Here is a 22354-nt window from a genome sequence, read left to right on the forward strand (position 1 = left end):
ATGAACAAACAAACAAACAAAAAACCCCAACTGGTTGTATTAGAAGGCATCATGAACTTTGGATTTGATTTTTTTGTTTGCTTGATTTAGGATGCAGAGATGTTTTAATTACACAGGCACTGGTGTTACTGCTGGTAGTTTCTAATGGTTACTGGACTGCAATTTCTCCACCATTTTAACATGTGATATAAACACATGAAAGGACAGGGTTGAAAAAACAAAAGAACAAAAAGACAAAAATTCCAAGAAAAAAGATTATCATGTGCTATCAAAATGATTTAAGTACTAATGGTGGTTTAACTTAGCCAGTATAAATATTATTTATGCAATTTATTTAGTTTAAAAATAAGGCTTCTCTTCTAATACTTCATACCTAAGGAAAACCTAATGATATATTAGGTGCATAAAAGTGTTCAGCCCTTTAATATCAGGTATCTTTAAAGTAATTGCCCTGTATGAATCATCTAACATATGGATAAATATGGACAAAGGGTCACAGACTGCTCAAAATTAGGAGCAGATTTTAAATTTCAGATAATGTCCCTGCATGACCCAACTTTAAGAAATAATGATTCTTGGACAGAATTGCAGCTCCATTGAAGTGGTTGGCAAGATTCCTATGGACTTCAAAGAGGAAGGAATTCCACCACTGCCCTGAAGAATACATACAGTAGGTCTTTTTAGTGGACACAGTATATTCCCCTCCAAGCCCATGGTTTTTGTAAAGCCTGAGATGCGACAGTGCTGATAAGGCACCTCCAAAAACCTGTGTAACTGGAGAACACAGCCCCATCAATCAATGGAGAAAGGGAGCAGCCAAAAATCCTGACTATTCCTTTTTGGAGGGAAAAAAGGGGGGGAAAATCCCAGAAAGCATTTTTTTTTTTTTAAATAAATCCATGCAAGTGAATAGCCACTGACAAATCAGCTTTACATCCACATATGATAATACTACACTGCACAAACCTTATGTGTGAAATCTGCTGAAATCATTATTTTTGCTTGCTTTATAAGCAGAAGCTTTTCTTCCACAATAAACTAGAAATAAAACACAATTTAAACCCACTCACTTTCTTGGCAGCTACCCAACTCTTCCTAGCTTACTTCTCTGCCTAACTTAAAAAACCTTTGGTAAACATCTTTCCTGAGCTTCATTTCAATCTGCTTATTAATGAAGAAGAGGTAAGTCTGCATGCGTGATGCCCCAGGAAGCTCTGTGACATCCCAGGCACAAGGTGACAGCTTCTCAGCAACACAGTGGAGTAGCTGAAGCTGGGCTGGAAACAAGATCCTACTTGGGTGTAAGGCACTAACAACCAAAAAAGTTCTGGCACAGTCAGCGTTTCCAGCTTGTGGTGGAGCAGCAATCAGGTTTTGAGAAGATCAGCTCCTTCTGGGGGTTAAAAAACAAGAGTGATGACTTACCTTTGACTTTTCCTTCACTCTCTGGGAGAGCATCCCAGGATGCTGCTACAGAGGTTGGTTTGCCCTTTAATGGCCAAACATCCAGATTTTCAGGTGCACTGGCAGGAGCTGTGGAACAGCCATACCCAGAAAAGGCAAGTAAGAAAGACTGACCCCGTATAGCACATGCTTTCTGCTCCTTCTTCTCACAGCAGAACTGCCTATATGGTCATTTGAAAGACAAATGTGAAGTACACACACAGCTCAGGTCCATGCATGCCCATATTACATTTCTACATCAGACTTTGGTTGTGAAGTTTTGGCCCATACTTTCTGGGACAGGCTGTCTGTATGAGACTACTACCATGTCTTAGGAGGAAATACATGATTCAGTCACAATGGACTACTTCCCTATATCAAAGGCGCCCCAAGGCTTCTTCCGTGGAGGCAGAACCAAATTTTGCTGCCCACGCAGAGGGACAGCAGCCGTGCTGCTGCTCCCAAAGGAAGGAGCAAATGTAGCTACAGGGGGCCAAGCTGCTGAACATAACCATCAGTCTTCCCTGCTCTCATCCCTCTGCAGGAGCTACAGACTTTTTTTTTTTTTTTTTTAAATACATACCTGCCTCTGGGGTTCGCTGGTAGACAGACACACTCCATTTGCCTTCCTTTTCTCCATCCAAGATTTGAACGGCAAACTCGTACATGGTGTCTGGTGCCAGGTTTTCCACCAGCGCCCGCCGGTTGGACACCTGCTTGTAATCCCACCTCGCCGATTCCCCCTTTTCCCGATAACGAACGCTGTACTGCCTGGCGTTAGAAATACACAAGCACAGAAATTCACTCATCAAAAAATTTAGCAGGACCAGAGGGAGAGCAGACAGCCCCTGGGGCCCAGCCCCACATTGCTGCCCAGTCCCCATCCCAAGGTGAGCACCTCCAGTGCCAGCCTCACCTGTGCAGGCTCACCGAGTCCAACTGCTGTCACCCCACAGGACTGACTGCTCCTCCAGCCTCCTGCTGAAAACACCCCTTCCCACAGGGGAAGCTGCAGAGCTTTCCAAACCAAGCTGGGCATACAGGGGGGCTCCATGCCTCCATCCCATGGATGTGGCCAGGTGGTTGGAAGCCCATAACTCCCAGAGCAGCACTGGCATCTCAGTTCCCACGTGCCAGCCCAGATAATCACCTCCACAATGAAACGGAGAGCATCTAACGTGACCACCTCTCCTGCTGTGCGGTTCAGCCTCAGGTTGCGCAGGCCTTCGCTGTTCCCAGGCTAAGCAGCACAGCCCAGCACTTTTAGGCCTTTGGCAGTTTCCAGCCCATCTCTGTTTTGGTCTCCAGACAGTGTGGTGTGAGGCCATAAGCCACGTTCCCCTGCTCATGGGAGACCATGACCTGCTCAGCCACGGCTGTATGGAGTTTGTGCAGGGTCTGAGGATGCAGGGGGCGCTGGAGGTGTACATCACCCCCACCTACCCATGCCAGGTTTCTGATAGCTTCTCTGAAACAACCCCTACATGTCACCATCACAGGTAGATGCAAATTTCTTTGCCCTAAGTTAAATTGTTCCCATAACCAACCATCATTAAATAAATGCAAAACTGATCAGCAGTGCACCGACAGCAGTTCACCTCTGGTATCTGTTCAGAAAAGGAAACATGGGGTTAACTACCTATTTGCTGCAGCCTTCTGCTTTTCATGCAGTGGGTCTGTCCAAGCAACGAGCACAGACTGAGAGGACATAACACGAACCGTTATGTCCTGCGCCACCTCCACCTCTTCCTCCTCTGAAATGGGAAAATAAAACAGCACCTCAATAACAAGAATATTGGAGATCTCAATTAAAAAATAAAAAAATAAAATAACAACAAACAAAAAATCAACAACAAACAAACATAAAAATAAAAAGAGACGCCAGTAATACACAATATGCAGACAGCACAGATGTATAGCAAAGACGACAGCAGTGAAGAGCAAGTATTTTCGTTACTGATGGTACCTCATGACAATGTAATTTTTTGTGTTAGCTGTCTGCATACAGGACCAGAGTTACTAATTACTCTACAGTCCTTAAATATTTTACTAATTCTCAAACTGTTACATACAGTTCCTCTCTGACCTCAGCTACAGTATGTAATACTTTCCTTCCAAAAGAAAGTGAACACTTTAGCTGACCAGGTTGACTGGAAATCAGCCCTGTAGATAATGGTGCAGAGATGTGACAAGAAGACATCCAGATTTGGAGATCCTTGCTTTGATTTAGCCAAGCCTTCTCATCCTTCTCATGCAGTTATTGCATGATGTTTGCCAATAGCTACAGCAGAGGAGGTCAAGAAAAAAAAAGAAAAAAGAAAAAGAAAAAGAGAAAACCAGCAAAACCCCCAACCACATTTTAGAATTCTATCCTTTTATTATTAATACTGCTTGAATTACAGAAGCAGAGACATCCATCAGGCTCTTTAATCCACACAGAAAAAGTTAGCTCTAGCACTTACAATTAAAAATCAAAGCTGTCTCATTTCATTCAAATGTCTCCAGTAATTGACACTGATGCAAAAGAAACATACCCGTGACTTTCCTTTTAGTTAAAGATGACCTATAGACAGGTTGACTTCGTCCTTGGGTATTCCGTGATGGCAGTGAAACAACATGAACTGATTCGGAGGCTGTAGATGTGGGGAAAAAAAAAAAAAAAAAAAAAAAAAGAGGTTTTCCTTAGCCTTTATCATTGTAAATAAAATTCAGCCATGTCAGGTAGAAACCTATTTTATTATTTTCTGTGATACAAGAAGAGAAGTAGTTTATTTAGATTCATATCATGTATCTCAGAGATTTCAACATGCATAAAGTAACAATAAATTTTTTTTTAGAAACAGGAAAGCAAATTATTAACATGAAAAAAACATTACAAGGGTCCTGTATTATACGTTTGAGTTCCTCTCCTGATAATTTGATTATTTAAAAACACTTGTTTTCCCTCTTGATAAAAGAATAGTATAAAAGCAATGAAAATCAGAAGCATATGCTTAAAAATAGGTTAAATAGTATTTCTCATAAAGATGAGGTACATTACTGAATTTTCACTAAAACCATGACAGAACAACAACAAAACAAACAAACAAAAACAGTACATAACACCTAGGGACATCCACAGCCTGAAGCAACTCAGAGCAGGATGAACGTGTTAGCAATAGCAGTGACAGAAAAGACAGCAACAAGGCACCATGGAGGGGCTCAGACCATGGGAGTACTGGATAGCCAGCACAGCGTTTGCACAGACGTGGAAGCACTGGCATCTACAGTGAGTCTCTTTCCAGAGCTGGTCTTGGCAGAGAAAGATGAAAAAGTTAATACTAGGGAAGGGATGAGCAATAATTAAGAGATCCCTGATCGGAAAGGGTATGAATAACTGATAGGTGACTGAGGAGTTCTCTCTCTTTGGACAAACCAAGATAAAGATGTTCTTTTTACACATAACCAACAAAGCAGAAGAGGAAATAGATATTTATATTACAAAGCCAGGAATTCTGGCAGCCACGTGTGATTTTGGAACCATCACCAATTTTGTAATCCAAGACCAGACTGTCTGCGGGATGGGCTTCCAGCATGCAGGAGAGATTTTCAGAGAAAGAACCTTGAGCAAACACATCCAAGCAGCAAAAAGCAGATGAAACTTCCAGAAAGAGGATCAAAGTAAGAGTCATGAGTGCAGACCTAGAGCTCACTCAGGCTAGAGGAGCTCACAAGACAGAGAGAGGTAGGAGGGAAACGACGCAAAAAGCACAAAAAGAAATGCTCAGCCACTGGAGAAACAAAGCTGTTACAAACCCCATTGCTACAGTTAGCTGGAAATCCTTTAGGTGGAGGGCACGTTATCTAGTGAAGGAGTGTAAACCATCACAGCACAGCAGGACAGGACAGGAAGCACAGAAGAGGCCAACCTGACTCTCAGGAGCCTGCAGTGACCAGGACCTCGAGAAGGAACAGGAGAAAACATGGACACACAAGCATAACACTCTGGTATGGAGTCCATGAGATTGTTTTGATGGTAAATGCAGATACATTAAATTAAAGCACTAACTTTTTCTCCACTGGTCAGAAATAATGCAGAAGCACAGTTTTTTAAGAGGAGGACAAGAAACAATGGATTTGAGAGGTGCCCCACCACATGCAAGGAGCTATGAGCTATGGCTCTTCTTCTCTGCCCTTCCACTGCTATTAATGCCCTCCCACTGAGCACAGTTATAGCAAACATTTTCATTTGTAAATCATTCTGAAGAATACAATAACATGATCTATGACCACCTAGCAGCAACAGGCAATTACAGAAGACTGATTGCTTTTTGCCTGGAGTGTAGCCTTGTCAGATAGGGCAAGTGAAACCAAAGAACGAATTGATGGGGTGATGACCAAGGGCAGTCTGGCATCAACTCACATAGATGGTATCAGAGCAATCTGGCTCACCTAGTTTTCTTGCTTCCTGGTTTTGTCGCTCTTGCAGCAGCGGAGCATAACTCATCCTTCGGCCGCTTTCTCCATACCCCCGGAGGTGACTTTGGGATCTGCTGCGTGGACCCCTGAAGCCTGCTCCGTAAGGTGGCTTCCACCGAAAGGAAAACCTGCCATCTGGAGACTGCGCACGCACTCTCAGAGGTCTGTTTGGCATGTCCTTCTCTTCAAAAAACAAGCACACACAAAACCCACCGCAGTTATTATGAAGCACATGACATGTACAGTAGCCCACATATTTCTGTTGCAAACACATCTATGAAATATCATCAGAACAAAGCGTATAATTTTATAGTGTCCTAATTTTGCTATAAAACCCAATGCAGCAACAAGTTTTCCAAGTGGGATGCAGAATATTCAACAGGGACTTTTCCCAGGCACTTCAGACAGACCAGCACAAGACACACAGAGTGAACACATACTGTAATACAAGAACCCCTGACAGAAACTGGGGTTGTCTTGCAGCTTTCCTGTTTTAATCTTTCCCCATTTTTTATAATTTGCCTTTCCATAGTTCAGGCACACAAGTACAATTTTTTTCTGGCAAGTGCTAAAGGTCAGTGAAAAATGAAGCACAGAACCATTTCACTATTTTTAAACTTGACTTCAGAAAGCAATCTACATTAACAGCACGTTCTCTTCTCCTAAACCCATTGCTAACAGTTCAGGTTCATTGGGTCTGTGCACGTGCCTCTCCTCTTGACTTTACAAGCTCCCATCATGTGAACCCTTGAGCATCCCACACTATAACTTGCCAAATGGCTTGCATGAGATACCTGTTAGCAGCACTCTTTTAGGAGGTGAAAATAAAGCAAGGATTACTCAAGAAACTAGGTTGCTTGTACCCAAACCCTCTCACTTGCTGGCTAAGCCAGTGATTGCAACCACAACAATGTTAGAACAAGAGCTTGGGACGGCACCTGAACAGACAACAATGCACCAAAGTATCCCCAGCTAGAGCAGGATTGAGATCATCTTTCCAGCACCAGTTTGGGAGCTTGTACCTATGACAGCACTTAAATGATATTACTTTAACTATGCATCGATGCCTGCATGTCCCCACATACACCAAAAGCAGACCCTTTTCTAATGTTTCTGCTCAATGACAGCTTCTATAATCAACCTGTTCACTGGGTCTTGGTCTGGTGACAACGTTGCTTCTTCTTACACCCTGCCAATAAACATTCTTCTATAAATTCATCTTTTGGAAAGGACCACAGTGATTCTCAAAGCTGTTTGCAGATCTCCCTTTGAAATCTCTGTAGGAAATGCAAGGTTTCAGCGCTAAACAAGTATGTAACACAAGCAGAGAACAGCACGCTCCCAGGTAACTGCTTTTCTACTGAAAGCAGCTCAGCATGGTAAATCTTGTCATTTTATTTTGCCTGCAGAGAGGCAAATCATCATTTTAAACACACAGACTTCAGCAGTTCTTCTCCGCTGGCTGCTCCTCACCAGACCAACAAAACAAGTCCATTATAAAACCAGATCAATCAGCCAGTTCAACCAGTTTTACAGACACGTTGTGTTGCTGGAGCAATGCATATTACCTGTGTCACAGCAGTGGATCTTGTGTTTAATAAAATCTTTTTCTCTATGCAATAAACACGGTTGCTTTCATAAGGCTTCCTGTCCACTTTTCAAGGAACATTCAGTCACACGCTATTAAACACCTGCTCCACACAGTTTTCTTTTTTTTTCTCTCCTGAGCAATTCCTCAGCACAGAATTCAGGAGCCTGGTAGTCACTGATCATGCAGGCAGCAACTTTCATTCACAGCACCACCATGGAGAACTAAGCAATGGCCAAATTCAAGTTGGAAGGGATCCTTGAAGGCCTTCTGCCAACCCTTCTGCTCAAAGATAGACCATCTCCAACACTGTGCAAGACCAGCCCTGGTTCTCCCTAGCTCAGTCTTCAAAACCTCCATGGCTGAAGATTGCACATCCTCCCTGCAAACATGCTCCAGCATTGCACCAGCTGCCTAGAGTGAAAGTTTTTCCAAACATCCAACTCAAACCTCCCAAACTGCAACCTGTGGCTGATGCCCAGTACGTGTGGCCTGACACCACCAAGAAATTGCTTTCTTGTAGCCCTCATTCAAGCAGCAGCTGGCTGTGATGGGATGTCCCCTCACCCTCCTGCTGGCCAGGCTGGACCAGCCATGCTCCCAGAGCCTCTCCTGGCTCTCTCACATGCTGTCAGCAGCCACCACCTCCCCACATCTCAGCATCCACATCGAACCAGGGTCCCACTGAGTGCCAAGAGCCCATGGACCCAGGATGGCAGGGAGGGATGCTGCAGCCCATCGACTCTGCTTCGCCAGTCAGTCACAGCTTCCAGCTGGAATTAAAAGAGAATTGTAAGGGACAAAGGATACAAAAGGAGCGATCCCAGCCAGAAAGCCATATGGCAAGCTTTATTTAATTTAAAACAAACATGGCTTTAGGCAGAGAAGTTTATCGGCACTAATGCTGAATGAAGGGGATCAGCAGAGGCTTTAAAATCAGTGCTTCCTAAGGATTCAATTACTTCCTTCATGGTAGCACCACGCTTTACTCCCTGTAGTTCCTACTTCACTAGTTAGCTCCACTTTTTACTTATATTTTATTGTTACAGTTTGACTGACATGAAAGCATCCAGGACAGAGCTATGAGCAAGTGGTTTAGACAGATTTGATGGTAAATGCTGACACACCAAACCCAGGTTTTTTGTGTGAACTATGGACCAGTCTTGAAAAGGAAGTGATTTCCCATTAAAAACAAAGAGCAGCAGAATGAAACTTGCCCACTCTGCTGTAGCCCATAGCCTGGGAGCCAACAGCCCAACTCAGGATGTTGCTGAAGGCCTTGACCTCAGTCACAGAGGAAGGTGAATCTGGGCTTTCTCTGTCCCATACAGGCACCTGCAGGGCTGCTGTCCCAAAGGGCTCAGCTGCACACCACAGAACCAGCGCTGTCACCAGCGAGGACATTTCCCACTCATTAAGTCCCCAGGGGACAGCAAGTCACTGCTTCCTGCTGCTGCAGCCCCCACATCCAAGCACTCTCCAGTTCCTCTCATCGTGACTCCATCAAGTAGCACAAATTTCAATGGGAAGGACTGTGGAGGCTGAGCTCACTGAGCCCTAAGTGCCATAGTTTGGTCCTGCTGGCCAGGATCATTTGTCTTTACACAAACAAACAAAAAACCTACAACACTGGAAAACAAAACAAAACAAAACATTGTCCTAAACAAGCAATATTCATTGGAGCAGGCAGGGAGAAGGACAAAAAGGAAGAAATAAATCTGGTGCATCATTCTAAGTCATTCATTTCCCAAAGTAGCCCTTCCTGTGGGGACCCTGAACTCCCCAGGAACAATGGACTTAAACAGTTCACTGCTCATGAAAAAACAATTTGATGATGCTCTCTCTACAGGTCAAGCACTACGAGGACACATCCCATGACCTTCCTCTGTCACTAGGATCCCTTCCATCGCGCATCTAGGTGCTAGATGTGGACCTTGGAAACAAGATCTATGAGAATATGCAATAGTTTTTTTTTTCTTCTTCTTCTTCTCTGCTGGACTAAAGAAAGCAAAACCTCTTGAAAAATCAAGGCATCATTGCAGTCCTAGACCGAGGGAGGCAAGAACAGGTCCAAGAAAAGAGGCAGGGAGAAGCAGGGCTGAAACAGGGGAGATAAAAGTCAGAGGAAGAACTACTATAATACTTCTGAAGGTGACATGAAAATAGGAACGCAAATGGAAATCTGATACAGACTAAGAAAAAAAACAAACGTGATGAAATTGAAAAATGTGCAAGAGGGAAGTAGCATGGATGGAAATGAGGTAAGGGCAACACAGAGCTGGAGCCACTGGGGGGATTCTGGGCTTCATTTACCTTCAACACAACAGATCCTCCAGTCCCCTCCAAACAGATTAATCTGATGATAAAAATTACCTCCCTCAAACATAAAAATCTACCAAGTGTGCATGTGCACTGGTCTCAGCAACAAGTGGCGCAGAGATCTGTAAATAAAACTTCATCTGCCTCGGGGGGAGAAAAAACACACTGGACTGTATCTGGGATTTTGCTCACTCCCAGGATGCAGGAAGTGGTAGATTTACCAACAGGAGCTCCAAACATAAAGAAATCCCAATATCTTGCTTGCAACTGGCATAAAGTATCTCCACGTCACAGTATGGACATGTTGCACTACTTCTCACTCCCATCACCAAGACTGCAGGTCCATCTGGGCCAGGTAGGCCAGCCCAGATAAATGGGCTTCCAGAAATGGACTGGGACAGCAATCAGTTTTAGGGCCCTGAGCAGCAGGGAACATTCCCACCACTTCCCTGGACTGTCCTGCAGCCTGATGCTGCAAGGCATCTCTCCCTACCTTTTGCAATAGTCTAAACTTGGGCTAGTCACTTGAATCCTCAGCGGAAGATGATCCTAAGAGATCCCAAGACAAGATTTCAGATCAGTGTGAAAGCTGAACTGCTGACAGCTATTACAGTGCCTGTGGCTTTTCCTATCAGACACAGTAGCTCTGACCTTGATAAAAGCCCACAGGACTGCAGCTGTCTGTTCCCTGTGTAACACCTACTGTGGTGCACCAGGATCTCAACCTGATTTCAACAAACACTCAATGACATCCCAAAACAGCAGCAATGAAAAGGCTAATTCTTCAAACGCATTCACCTCCAGCCCCTCTTTTCTAACAATTTTCTGGATTAGCTACCAAGTGCTTGACAGAACTGAGGGCTGATTCTTCTCCATCTCCACACTTTCTCCCTGTAAATACTGCTAGGTTTTTCACTTTTGGTTCCAAATATGATTTAACTGTTTTGTGACCCTCCATTCTGGCCAAACTAGATCCACTATTAACCAGCTTCAGATCTCATCTGAAGAGCTACCTGCAATTAAAATAAAAGCAAGCCCTTTTCTACATTCCAGAACATGAGAATGAGCAACTCCCTTGTGATCTCTTCATTGTGGAGATCCAACATTAGCTACAGCTGCAGGAATTTGTATATAGCATCTTAGCCCCAAAAATGCAAGGCTGATCAAAGCCCTGGTACTGACTTTTCATAGTTGAAACGTCCACTAGTATTGCCAAAGTTTCTGTGTGTGTCAGGGCTGTGGGAGAACATTTTATAAATGATGTAAGCCCATAGTATGAGTTCTAGGCTGAGGATAAAACATCCTCTAAACAACCACACAAGGAGGCAGCTTGCACTTGCCAAATCACAGATTCTTCAGAGGCCCCCATCAATTATCGAGCAACGGAAAAAACAGATCAGCTCCAGAAGAAAAGGAAAGTTCTGACCCCTAGTAATGAATCTGTAATTGTGGGGGAAAATATCCCAAGCAATTCAAACCAATTAGGATATGAATGTAAAAAGTAGTTGAAATCTGAGGCCACACACACACAGAAATAAGGCACTGTCAATTTGCCACAACAAATCTAGGTATTGAATGTTTGCTTTTGCCTTCCCAAGTCAGCAAGAACTTTTCTGCATTTTGCTTCCATGTGCCATTATTTCAGGACTGGAAAACTGGACCTATAAAAAGTGTTCTGCTGGAGAGATAAACATCTACCAACCTCTCTTTTAATTTCAGGCAGAAGTCTGAGAGGCTAAGCACAGTCACCCACCATTGGCAAACTAACAGCTTGAAGAGAGAGCTGGTTTTGTCAGAAAGTGATCAAATGCCCACATGAGAAAAGACCAAGAATGCCAACTGGGAAGGAAATCCTTGTGTGGACAGAAAAAAAAAAAAAAAAAAAAAAAAAAAAAAAAAAAAAGGAAGACTAAAATAAAATGTACCAAACTGCTCAGTTCATTCACCCTCAATGAGTGGATCCTTGTCTTCAGAAGTCCTTACCTGCTCTCTGAGCACAATCAGTTGTCCTCCAAGATAATTACCTTGCACCATTGCCAACCTGTGAGAGCCATCCAGCTTCAGAGCTGAGCAATTCAGTTTACAAACACCCTGCAGCTTCCCTCCCAAGACCAACCACCAAGGCTAGAAATGTACAGTACCTCAGCTAGCTGTTGCTCCTAGATCTCTGAGCTATTTCTTCAGGATATAATGATATTGTGTGCCATGCATACTCCTAAGTACCCAAACCCTACCATCACGGAGGAATAGACATGAAAGTATCAGCTGTACTTGTACCAAAAATGGTAGACTGTGAAGAGAAAAAAGAGGCACTATATTTTGATTCTCCAACTGGCAACTCTAAAATTAATTCCATTTGTGAAGTAAGACCCTTTGTAAGACATCCACACTGCTATAACTTATTGCATCAGCCTCCCCTAAATACAGCTGCTGAAAAATGTATGTTTGCTGATGCTTAAGTTTGTAGCACGTGACAAATGCTGCCGAGGATGCCTCTACCGTTGCCCCCATTTGGCAACTTTTGATGGGTGCAGACAGTCTCAGGGATGGTGACCCCACAGAAGGCACTGGAAATACCAGGTTCATGCACCAAGGCCTCTATCACGGCCAGATCTTTGCTAGGAAAAGGGTTTACTGCTTGCAAAAATGATCACACAACTTTTCTTCATGCCCGCAATGGGCATCATTTTCCATGTGGCTCACTGTGGTATGTTGGTTTTAAGGGTTGAGACAATTTGGATACACCATTTTATTTTTTCACCCAATTTGAAATAGATTATGAAAAAGTTCAACTGCAAAGGGAGAAAGCAGAGCTTTACTATCAGAGCCAGGCCTCTAAAGAGCGCTGCAATCCTTTGCACAGCTCAAGGCTTTCCATCCATTTGTTATTCCTGAGCAGCAAAAGAAAAATGGCATTTTACCATCACTGAGAGGCACATTGGAAAGCACAGCCCACCTTCCTCATCCAGCAATTCATGCAGGGGCGGCTGCTTTGTTCCCCGCTTTCACATACTCACTGTTACCTATCTTCACATAGCTATCCCAAAGCCACATAAGCTGAAAAGCAAAGAAGAAAGAGGACAGACAAAATACCACAAGAAGATATTTGTTTTCCACCCAAAAATTAATGCACCGTGTCACTTTGGCAAACCGTTAATGGATTTTTACTTTATTGTTTTTTTAGTTGATGGCTTGATCCAAGTTCCTTTGAGAAAATGGGAGCAATTCCACCGGCTTCAACAAGGTTCTGGATCAAGTCCATCCTAAGAAGAGTTCACTCTGCAAAGATATTTCCTGCAGCTGGCGAGCCAGCTCAGGCAGTGCTGATGTGGCCCTCTGAACTGCGATGAGCTGCCTGCTCCAGCTGCAGAAGACCCCGGACCTGACTTACTTCAGATCAGCCACAGATGGGGCACGGCACTAACTCTAGCAGGGCTCTTTGCAGCATTGAGGCACTTAATGCATGTAGAAGTGCAAGCACCCGATCAGAGAAGGTAGGATTGAAATGGGAGACTAAATCCGGCCTGAGGTTTACTGGGTAGGTAGGTCCCCTAGCATTTTAAAAGGCACTGTCAACCTCATTCCTGCGTGGACTGGTTGGCTTTTCAGTGCCACTAATTCACACGCTCAGTTCCAGATCTCCTGGAAGTAAGCCGATCAGTTAAAGCAGTGGAGGCAAGTGACACGTAAATCCTTTGTTTCTCACAGAAAAATCATTTGGCACATTCCCACACGCTTCTGCTTGGCCACAGAAAGCAGGGACTGGAACGCTCGAGTTCCTGCACAAAGGAAAGTGTGCCATAATTCATCGGGCTCTACCAAGGATTTTGGGGCAGAAGACCAGTATCCAGTGGTAATGTCTGATTTATGCAACGCTGCTCATTATACCTCTGTAGAGGAGTTACCTGGCATCCAGGGGACATTCTTTCAATTGACAGCATTAAAGGAAATTTCCAGTGCTCTCTTTGATGAGCCCTCTGAATGCTATGTCCAGCAGGACTAGGGCACTTTGCAGACTCAGCAACATACTTCTGTGTGTTTAACCCATACATTATGACTTAAGAACAACCAGTAGTGAGTTACTGAAGGCTTCACATGCTCCCACTGAAGCCAACACAGTTCTTCTTATGTGCCCGTGCCCTTTGAAGGGAGCCCTCCAAACCTGAGTCACCCTCCTCCTTCACACCTGCTGGACACCTCCCATTGAGGTTTCTCCAGTGACCAAACCACCAAGGCCAGGTCCCCCCAGCAAAATCCACAGCAACCTGCAGGGGCTATGAGAGCACACCGCACCCCTTCCCCGGTCTGCAGGCATCCAGGATGTTGTCCACCCCTTGCCACCAGGCTGAGCCACCCTGCACAGACCAGGGTGGTAGGCAGCAGAACCACCCCTCACCAGCGCAAGGAGTGAAGGGCCAAAAGTTTATTTTAAAATGCTTTCCATCTTGGATCCCCCTCCCACACCCTGACCAAGGTCATTTCCTCCATTTATCCCACGCACGGCACAGTGATCATGTTCAAACTCACTACTAGCCTGCATCCTTCTCTGCAAGCTTCGCATCTCCTTTATCAAAGACGGGCACTAAAAAGAGACATTCTCTTCTTGGCTCTCCATCAGTAAGTTTGGAAGACAAGGCAGGAGATCTGTGAGCACTACAGCTCCGCGGGACACCATGACATCTGTACAGATGACAGCTTCATTCCTGACTTTCCCAAGGAATCCAAAATGAAAAATACAAATGTACATACTTTTACTATGATAGTATCTACCAGCAAAAATGATCCCAAATACTATTCCAGACCATGAAAAAGAGCCAGGTCCATAAGTCATATCAACAATTTAACATTTACTCTCGGCTGACTTTTTACTGAACTCACTGACCACGCGAGCAGACCTCCTCCAGCTCTGCTGTAGGAACGGTGCTAGGCTGGTCTCTAATGCAGACTGAGGACTCAACACTCCCAGCTCCTCTGGGACACACTTCAGCACTGTCACGCTGACAAGACTGCAACTGTAACTTGGAGTTTCCTGAATTTAAGGCTTTTAACACTGACATTCATGAAGAATGAAATATACACACCATAATAAGGACGTTCTAGTAGTACTTATGTACTTGTGAGTTTAACATTTCCCTATGGTTACATATAGTTGGATATAAATTGCAGATATATCTATGACGCAAATTTAGAGCAAACACTTTGGAAGACTGAAAAAAGACACCACAAAGAAGTAAACATGAAATGGAGAATACTATGCAGAGCAGCAGCACCAGCATTTGAGAACTGCTCACAGATTAACCGAAATAAAAACACAATATCATCCAAAAAAATCAATATAATTCTGGCTGTATTAGTTTGAGATTATTTTACTCTACAGTGCAATGAAACCTTGCTGCTATACGAGCTGTGCTCCACAGCCAGTGACTACATTGTAAGACAGATATAGGCCCACAAAAGAAAGTCAAGAGGACAGTTACAAAGATGTTAAGAGACTGAAAATATATGACCTTGGAGCTAGAAAAAAAAAAAGAAAATCATCAGAGCACCTAGGATCAAGACATTAAGTGCTGTCTCCAAAAAATGAAGTGCAAATTGCTTCTGGGATTCCCATGAGGAGCACTTGCAAAACTTCTGCAAAGGTCACTTCCTGTTGAACCCAGGTATTTTCTGAGAAGTTATCAGCACTCCTCTTCTCCATACAACACACTCAATTCCTTAGATTTTCTTTTTATTAGTATTATTTTTAGTCAATGCAACATATTCTGGATTTTTTTTTTTAACTGATGCAAAAATACCTTTTTTTTTTTCAGCTGCTTGATTCCCTATTATCTCCTGACAACAAGTTCCACACATAGGTAGGTCTGACTAGTTGGCTTGAACTGTCAGCACAAGAGATGGGAAAACTTCATTTGCGTCAGTGTGGCCATCTGGAGCATGCCCTTTGGGGATGGTTTGTTTGCTCACTACGACCCCAAGATAAAACCAAGCAAAGAAACACAGGGATGGATTAAAGCCCACCTTTTTTTACTTGCAGAATGACAATTACAAAATGAATTGATAATGTCCCGCAAACATCCAGTGTGACAATGGCTTAAAAACATGACAGTCAGCAGGTGAGAACACCTGGGGACTGAAATTTCACTGAAGAAAAATTCCCCTCATGGCACACACTTGAATTCTTTGGCTCAAGACTTCATCCAAATCTCTTTGGTGCTCACTGAGCTGAGACCTTGGTAGCACAGCATCCCCAGATCATTTTGAAATCTGCTCCCACTCTGGAGGGAGGGGAGGAGGCCTGCCCATTGAGAAGACACAAACCCCCCACCCTGACAGCCCAGTAAAGCTGAGCAGGAGGGTCTTGAGCTCTGTTGGCCGCTCGGCTCAGTCCCCAGGGCTCCCTGCTGCTACCCACACAAAGCGTGCTGCCTGGGCTCTGGAACATGTGGTTTACATCAGGCCACTGCTTCAGCTCCTGGAGAACTACAGCTGACTGTTCGACTCAGCAGCCATTTCTGGGAGCATAAAACATGACACCCATTCCAGCAGCAGGCCTACTGAAAATTTCCAGGCATAATAAGATGTTGAGTATGAAGGAGACAGATATAGCATAGGCTATAAAACCAGGTGCAGTATGTAGAACTGTACCTCATCTACAATACAAGCTTCAATTGCTAAGAGAAAATGGAGCAACATTTACAGACGAATGTACGTCATAAAAAATTTAATTATTCTCAATTCCCTTATAAACAAAAAATGGAAAAAGCTGAACATTTGGCAGACCCACTTCAGAAGCATTTATAAAGCCAGATACTTCAAAAGCAGCACTGGAAAGTGGCTTTTAAATCTGCCACTTGAGCCATCCCTTTGGATGCATCTCCTCTACCTGGTGCCTAACTCACATTGGTGTTATTCTGTGTTCTTCATGTTAGAAACTCTCTTTCTACTTTTCCTTGTAGATTCTCTTCAATGCATCTTTCAAGGTAATTGTATCATTAACTTGCTTACATTTGAAGTTCTTCATTTGGCAAAAGTCACTGTTATTTTTGGTGTATCGTTCTCCTTGACATGGCTCAACCATATCATCCAGAAAGACCACCAGAATGACTGACAAGGTAAGGATCCTCTTCCCACACAGGACAGACCCATGAATTCAATGTCAGCTGTTCTTCAAGAATCCTGCAAGCCATCCCAGGAGAAGAGTACAAGTCTCATAAGTAGTACCATTAACAGAGTTAGGCTTATGGCCTTCAAGTTTTTGATACCATTTCAATATCAGATCTCTAATAACCAAGTGAGATGCAACTGTATATGTAGGTATCCTTTTAATCTTTGTTTACTGACTTTATCTAACCTTTTCCAGGGTTTAAAACAGAAGGGGGAAAGAAGGTTCTGGACTCTGTGGCACACCATGTTTGACTCAAAAGATTAAAACAAAAACAATTTTAAAAGCAAAGACAACCTATTTCTTTTACACCATTAAAATGATAAACAGTAATAGCATGAGCTGATAAAGCCATCAATCCCTACTGATTCCCCCATGCACATCATTTCAGTCACCCATCTTCCAGAAGGAGGGAATTTTGTTCTTCTCCCCTGCCATGCACCTGAGGTCTCCTGGTGCTGACCCTGCATTGCTCCACAGGACTCTCAGCTGTTTCAGCTGGGGGGCTCCCATGACTCTCAGACCCAACCTAGTGGGCAACAAATTCACACTCCTAGGCCTCAATGGACACCCAACTGCAGAAAGAGCACAAATACCAACTTACATCTTAAGGTAAATCAGAGCCTAAGGGTACTCCAAGTGGTGAGGTCTGTGACTGCAAATATAAGCATGACAGATGTACAGGATAAAAACAATATAGCTTGTTTTCTTCTAGATAATCCTTTTATAGGCTGTTCCCTAGCCCTTGACAGAAATTCAGAGACAGCAAGGAGAGGTGCCTGAAAAAAAAACAGGACATGAATCCACACCAAGCTCCTCATGCCACAACAAGACACTTTCCGGAACAAAATCATCTTCAAAGCCTGTGTCACTGCATACATGACTCTAGTCTCCATATTATTTACACCTCTTAATTTTCATGGCTTTCATACTGACATTCCTCATTTACTCAGACGTGAGAGTGAGTTAACTTCTGTTTCAGACAGTCTAAAATGAAGAATCTCAAAGCTCTGTCAGGAAAGTAAAGAGCATGCCTACCTGACTCAAAGCCAACAGGCCTACTGTTTGGTTACTCTCCTTTTCAAATCATGGTTACCCATGGTTACTGCTTTTTATACATGTTCTGATATCAAATAAAGTGTTGAAAATATGCTATCCATTGAAGAGAAGAGACAGACACCATGGAATAGAAATCTGCCAAGCAGTGCTAAACATGTGCAAGCCACGTTTCTCCTGGGACATCCCTGTTTTGCCTGTATGCATGCACTATCCTTGCACCCTTCTCACAGCCATCTCTAAAAATCCTGGGGTCTTTAACTGCACTGGCCCTGGATAAATGGTTTACTTGATGCTAAAGATGTTCAATAGTATCACAAGAGGCAACACTTCCCTGAGCGCAGAGAAAGTGGCTTTAAGCCCACTTTGCATTTCTCTCTGAGTGCATTGGGCCAGTCCAGCCAGCAAGAAGTCAGTGGCTCATGTCAGCTACGTGCTGCAGGAGCAGAGGAAGAAAAGACTCCCAGCAGTTGTGGGGCTGCTGGCTGTGCCCCTGGGATCCCAGGCAGGATTTTGGCTCCACAACCAGCAATACCCGCCTCCTGCTCTAATGGCCTGGCAATTTCATCCACAACAAGAGGAAAAGAAAGCACGAAGATAACACAAAACTTGTGCCACAATGGATTTTACCCCTCTAGTAAAATATCCTGGCTCCCGTGCTAACAGCTGACACTCCTGTGACATAATTTCACTTCTGTGAAATTGGCACTTCTCCACCCCCAGCTGATGCCCACACAGGTCCGCCTGGGCCCATGCAGGGTCAGAAGCACTCAGATGCCTCTCTCCAGCACTGATGCCTGCACGATGCTGTTCTGCCCAGCCTGGATGTGGGACCTGGGCAGGCTGAAGTGCAGTGATGTGATGCCCACATTTATCCTCACCCCAATCCAGATAGCTTGCAGGTGAGCCTCTACCCCCCTAGGTGTGTCTACAAGGATGCCAGGTAGCAAGAAAGAGAGAGTATTGTTTCCAGGCTGTCATGCATAGCCTTCATCACCGCTTCCCCTCCCTGCGTCCCAGCAGCCTGAGCTAGCTTTGAAGTAGGTTGGCAGGGGACATAAGTCAGAGCTAGAGCTTGTGCTCTTGTGAGCCAAACCTGCGTCCTGCTGCCTGCAGGCATGGCCATTGATCTCCAGGGAGGAAAACACACCTACTAAAACTGCACTGCCCATTAGGAGGCCAACTAAACCGTAGCAGCATTGTTATGCTGTGCACCTGAATCACTTCTTATGAGCCTAAATCTCCACTCCATTGCTCTGCTTTCACATCAGCGCAATCTCATTAAAATCAGTGGCACGTTACAGGGGCAATTGGGTAAAAAATGTGGCCGTGCAGACAAGTGGATTCAAAGTCTGAAGAAAACATTTTACCTAATTCTGATGGGAGATATGGACATGGTTCATGGAAATTCACAGCAAGCAACACAGTTCTGTATCTGCAGCAGCTTGCACTCCAACCCCACCAAGCAGTGGTTACCCACAGCCATAAAGCACAAAGCTTTATACACGTAGTTCATATTACACACTTTCTAAGCTTAGTTTCATTCAATGAAATTCTCTTGTTCAAACACCTAATTTCTTTCCAAGCCTTCCCCAGCTCTTGGATGCTGGGATGTTTTATGACAGATCGCCAAAGCAGGAGACAAATGCTGCACTTCTTGGTACTTCTTGGTAGGTTTGGGAGTGCAGGGTTTGGGGTGGGGGTGTGGGAGGGCAGCAACTTACATCTCTCAGCCACCTTCATACACCATTCTCTAAAGTCGCTGAAGAAAAAATACAACAATTCATCTTTGGCATTTTAACCCCACTAAATGGATTACCTTAGTCAACTGTGGAAGAAGTACGAAGTATTAACCAAGACATAACTACCCAAAAACTCATAGCTTCAACTGTTCTTTAGGTATCTATCTGGAATTTTCACAAAAACAAAAACACATCAGTGGCACACTTCAGAAGCAAAGATTAGCTTTGGATCCAAAGTCTTGGCAATTTGGGTGGTATGGCTCTGGTTTTGTTTCATTCCTTTATGTGCATCACAGACTTCACCAAATCATCCTCCCTAATTGCTCTGAAGTAGCTACATTTTGGTGGTGGTGGGGAGGGATGGAGGTTGGTTTACTCCTCTCTCTAAAACCACCTAAATATATCATAAACCTGCTCCTTTACCCTGTAAAGTAGCACAGATTTTATAATCTACCAGAGATTCACATGTTTATATAAAGTTTTTTTCCATTCCATCTCTAGTTGAAGAACACTTTTAACTTTCCACTAGAAACTGCCAAAAATTCCTCAGACTCACAAAGTCAGAAAGTAGGAATTCAGGCTTCATCATGCACTGAAAGAAAATAAGTTAAATCTCTCCATTTATATTTCACATTGAAAACCTTCCATAAATCAGAAAAGGTTCAAGTTTCCCAAAGCACAGGTTTGCTAAGAACAAAGCACTGGCTCAGCATTAGTCTCTGTTCTTTCATTAGCAGCTCTCAGAGATTAAGTTTCTTCAGAGAGATTTGAAAAAGTACATGCTAAAATAACACAGTCAAATCTGCTTCTTCCTCCTCGCTAAAAAAAAAAAAAAAAAAAAAAAAAAAAACTAAAATATTATTTACTTACCTGTAATATATTACTGTTCATACATTAAGTCTTGAAATAACACCAGCCCTGACTGTTTATTCCACATTATTTATTGTAAAAGGTCTTTCAAAAAATACATACATAGCCTTGTACCCTGGGAAGGGAAGCCGGCTGCACACAGTCCAAGCCTCCCAAAGTTCAAAACCCAGACAAAACACAGAATAATGTTATCACTGTTTTTAGGAGTTTTCCACAAGGTTGGACTCAAAAGAAATGGATAGGCACAGCTTTTCCTTCCCTATAAACAACCTTATTTCATTTTCAGAAAGAAAACCTCTTCAGTCAGATCCAGAGCAATGTCTTCAAGCAAATCCCAAGCCTGTATTCCACATTTATCTATCCCTATTCCTATGGGTACTATTATAGGTAGTAGGTGGTGGGTGCTATCATACCTGAGCACACGCAACCAAGGCAAATCACACATCAGTGTACAGGTTGTGGTCTGCCAGCTATTAGCTGGGATGGTCAGCAAAGATTTTACCCGATTAATAACCTTGAAAAGCAGCTGAACGTATTGAAAGGATGCACTCACATCTCTGTAGGTTTGTAAAAGAGAATCCATTGCCAACTCCCTCGGTTTGGCCAGGGGATATCTACCACTGAATACACAAATATCTATGGAGGCCATTTCTGCAGACCGGTTCATTACCAACGTGCACGGACTGCTGTCTGCCATTACTAATGCATCCACGTTTGAACACAAAGTGGGAGATTTGGACGGAGGAGTGAAGGGACAGACCGTCCTGATACTTCAAAAAATAAAAATAAAAAAACAGGGAGACAGGATAGAAGATGTATTTTTTCTGCCATTAATGCCCTTTATGAAATCTTTTATTGTATTTGCTTTTATAATGAAGTAAGTCCTCTCCATTCATTGTAGTAATCACCACCAGCAGGTCTGCCAACCAGCATCAGCTGTTTTCTATTTCCAGGACAGGGAGCTGTGACAGCATCACTGTATCGCAAGCACAGCAATGCGGTGGCTCTACTAATGTCCCCACATCCAGCAAGATCTTGCCTACAGCACGATTTCCTACCATTGTCCTCAGAATAACAGCCACTGGCCACACTGATTGGAAAGGAAGTAAGACAGATGTTGGCTTTTAGCATACTAATCAGCCTTCCCAATGAGGTTAGAGACTTCCCAAAGGTACAGAGAGTTTAAAATATTTCAGTAGAGAATTAACCACAGAGCTCTGCACTATTAACTTTTTTTTTTTTTTTTTTTTTTTTTTAAGCATATATTTGGAGTCAGATTTTATTATCTCTCCACAGTCTTACTATGTTTTCAGTTGCATGTACCAGCAGTAACTCCAGGGGATCTAGTAACTTGATAAGCATGAGTGATAGTGGCAGAACCTGCTCTTTGATCCCAGTTTTAGTTTGTGAATGTTGACTGTGGTCTTCCAGGAGTACCACGGTCATTGCTAGTAAAATAAAATCACCCTGAGGCAGGACAATCTAACCCATAACATGGGGAGAGAAAAACAGAACAAAAGGAATGGGGGAAAAGGGGAAAAAATGGGGAGAAAAAAAAAAAATCAGAAAAAGTGGCAATTAATACCTACCCTTACCTAATACCTTACCCTACCATCGAACTAGAAAAATAAAGTCCTGCCCAGTCCACAGCTGAAGACTCACAATTGTCTTATTTGGAAAGGCAAAAGCATTTTGTTGTGCTCTGCTATGTAAAGG

At 43.5% G+C, this 22354-nt stretch overlaps 1 protein-coding gene across 1 annotated transcript in view; it reads right to left on the reverse strand.

Moving 5' to 3' along the window:
- FNDC1 (fibronectin type III domain containing 1) overlaps nucleotides 1-22354 on the reverse strand; it is a 66113-nt gene that overhangs the window by 33603 nt on the left and 10156 nt on the right. Inside the window, exons 2-6 of the mRNA XM_035321773.1 lie at nucleotides 5875-6084; nucleotides 3978-4076; nucleotides 3083-3197; nucleotides 2027-2214; nucleotides 1426-1533 (exon numbers count right to left, since the gene is read on the reverse strand). Of these exons, the coding sequence (XP_035177664.1) occupies nucleotides 1426-1533; nucleotides 2027-2214; nucleotides 3083-3197; nucleotides 3978-4076; nucleotides 5875-6084 (720 nt within the window). The remainder of the gene's footprint in view (nucleotides 1-1425; nucleotides 1534-2026; nucleotides 2215-3082; nucleotides 3198-3977; nucleotides 4077-5874; nucleotides 6085-22354) is intronic.

The sequence above is a fragment of the Oxyura jamaicensis genome, chromosome 3, assembly GCF_011077185.1.
Source record: "Oxyura jamaicensis isolate SHBP4307 breed ruddy duck chromosome 3, BPBGC_Ojam_1.0, whole genome shotgun sequence".
In the NCBI taxonomy this organism is placed as follows: Eukaryota; Metazoa; Chordata; class Aves; order Anseriformes; family Anatidae; genus Oxyura; species Oxyura jamaicensis.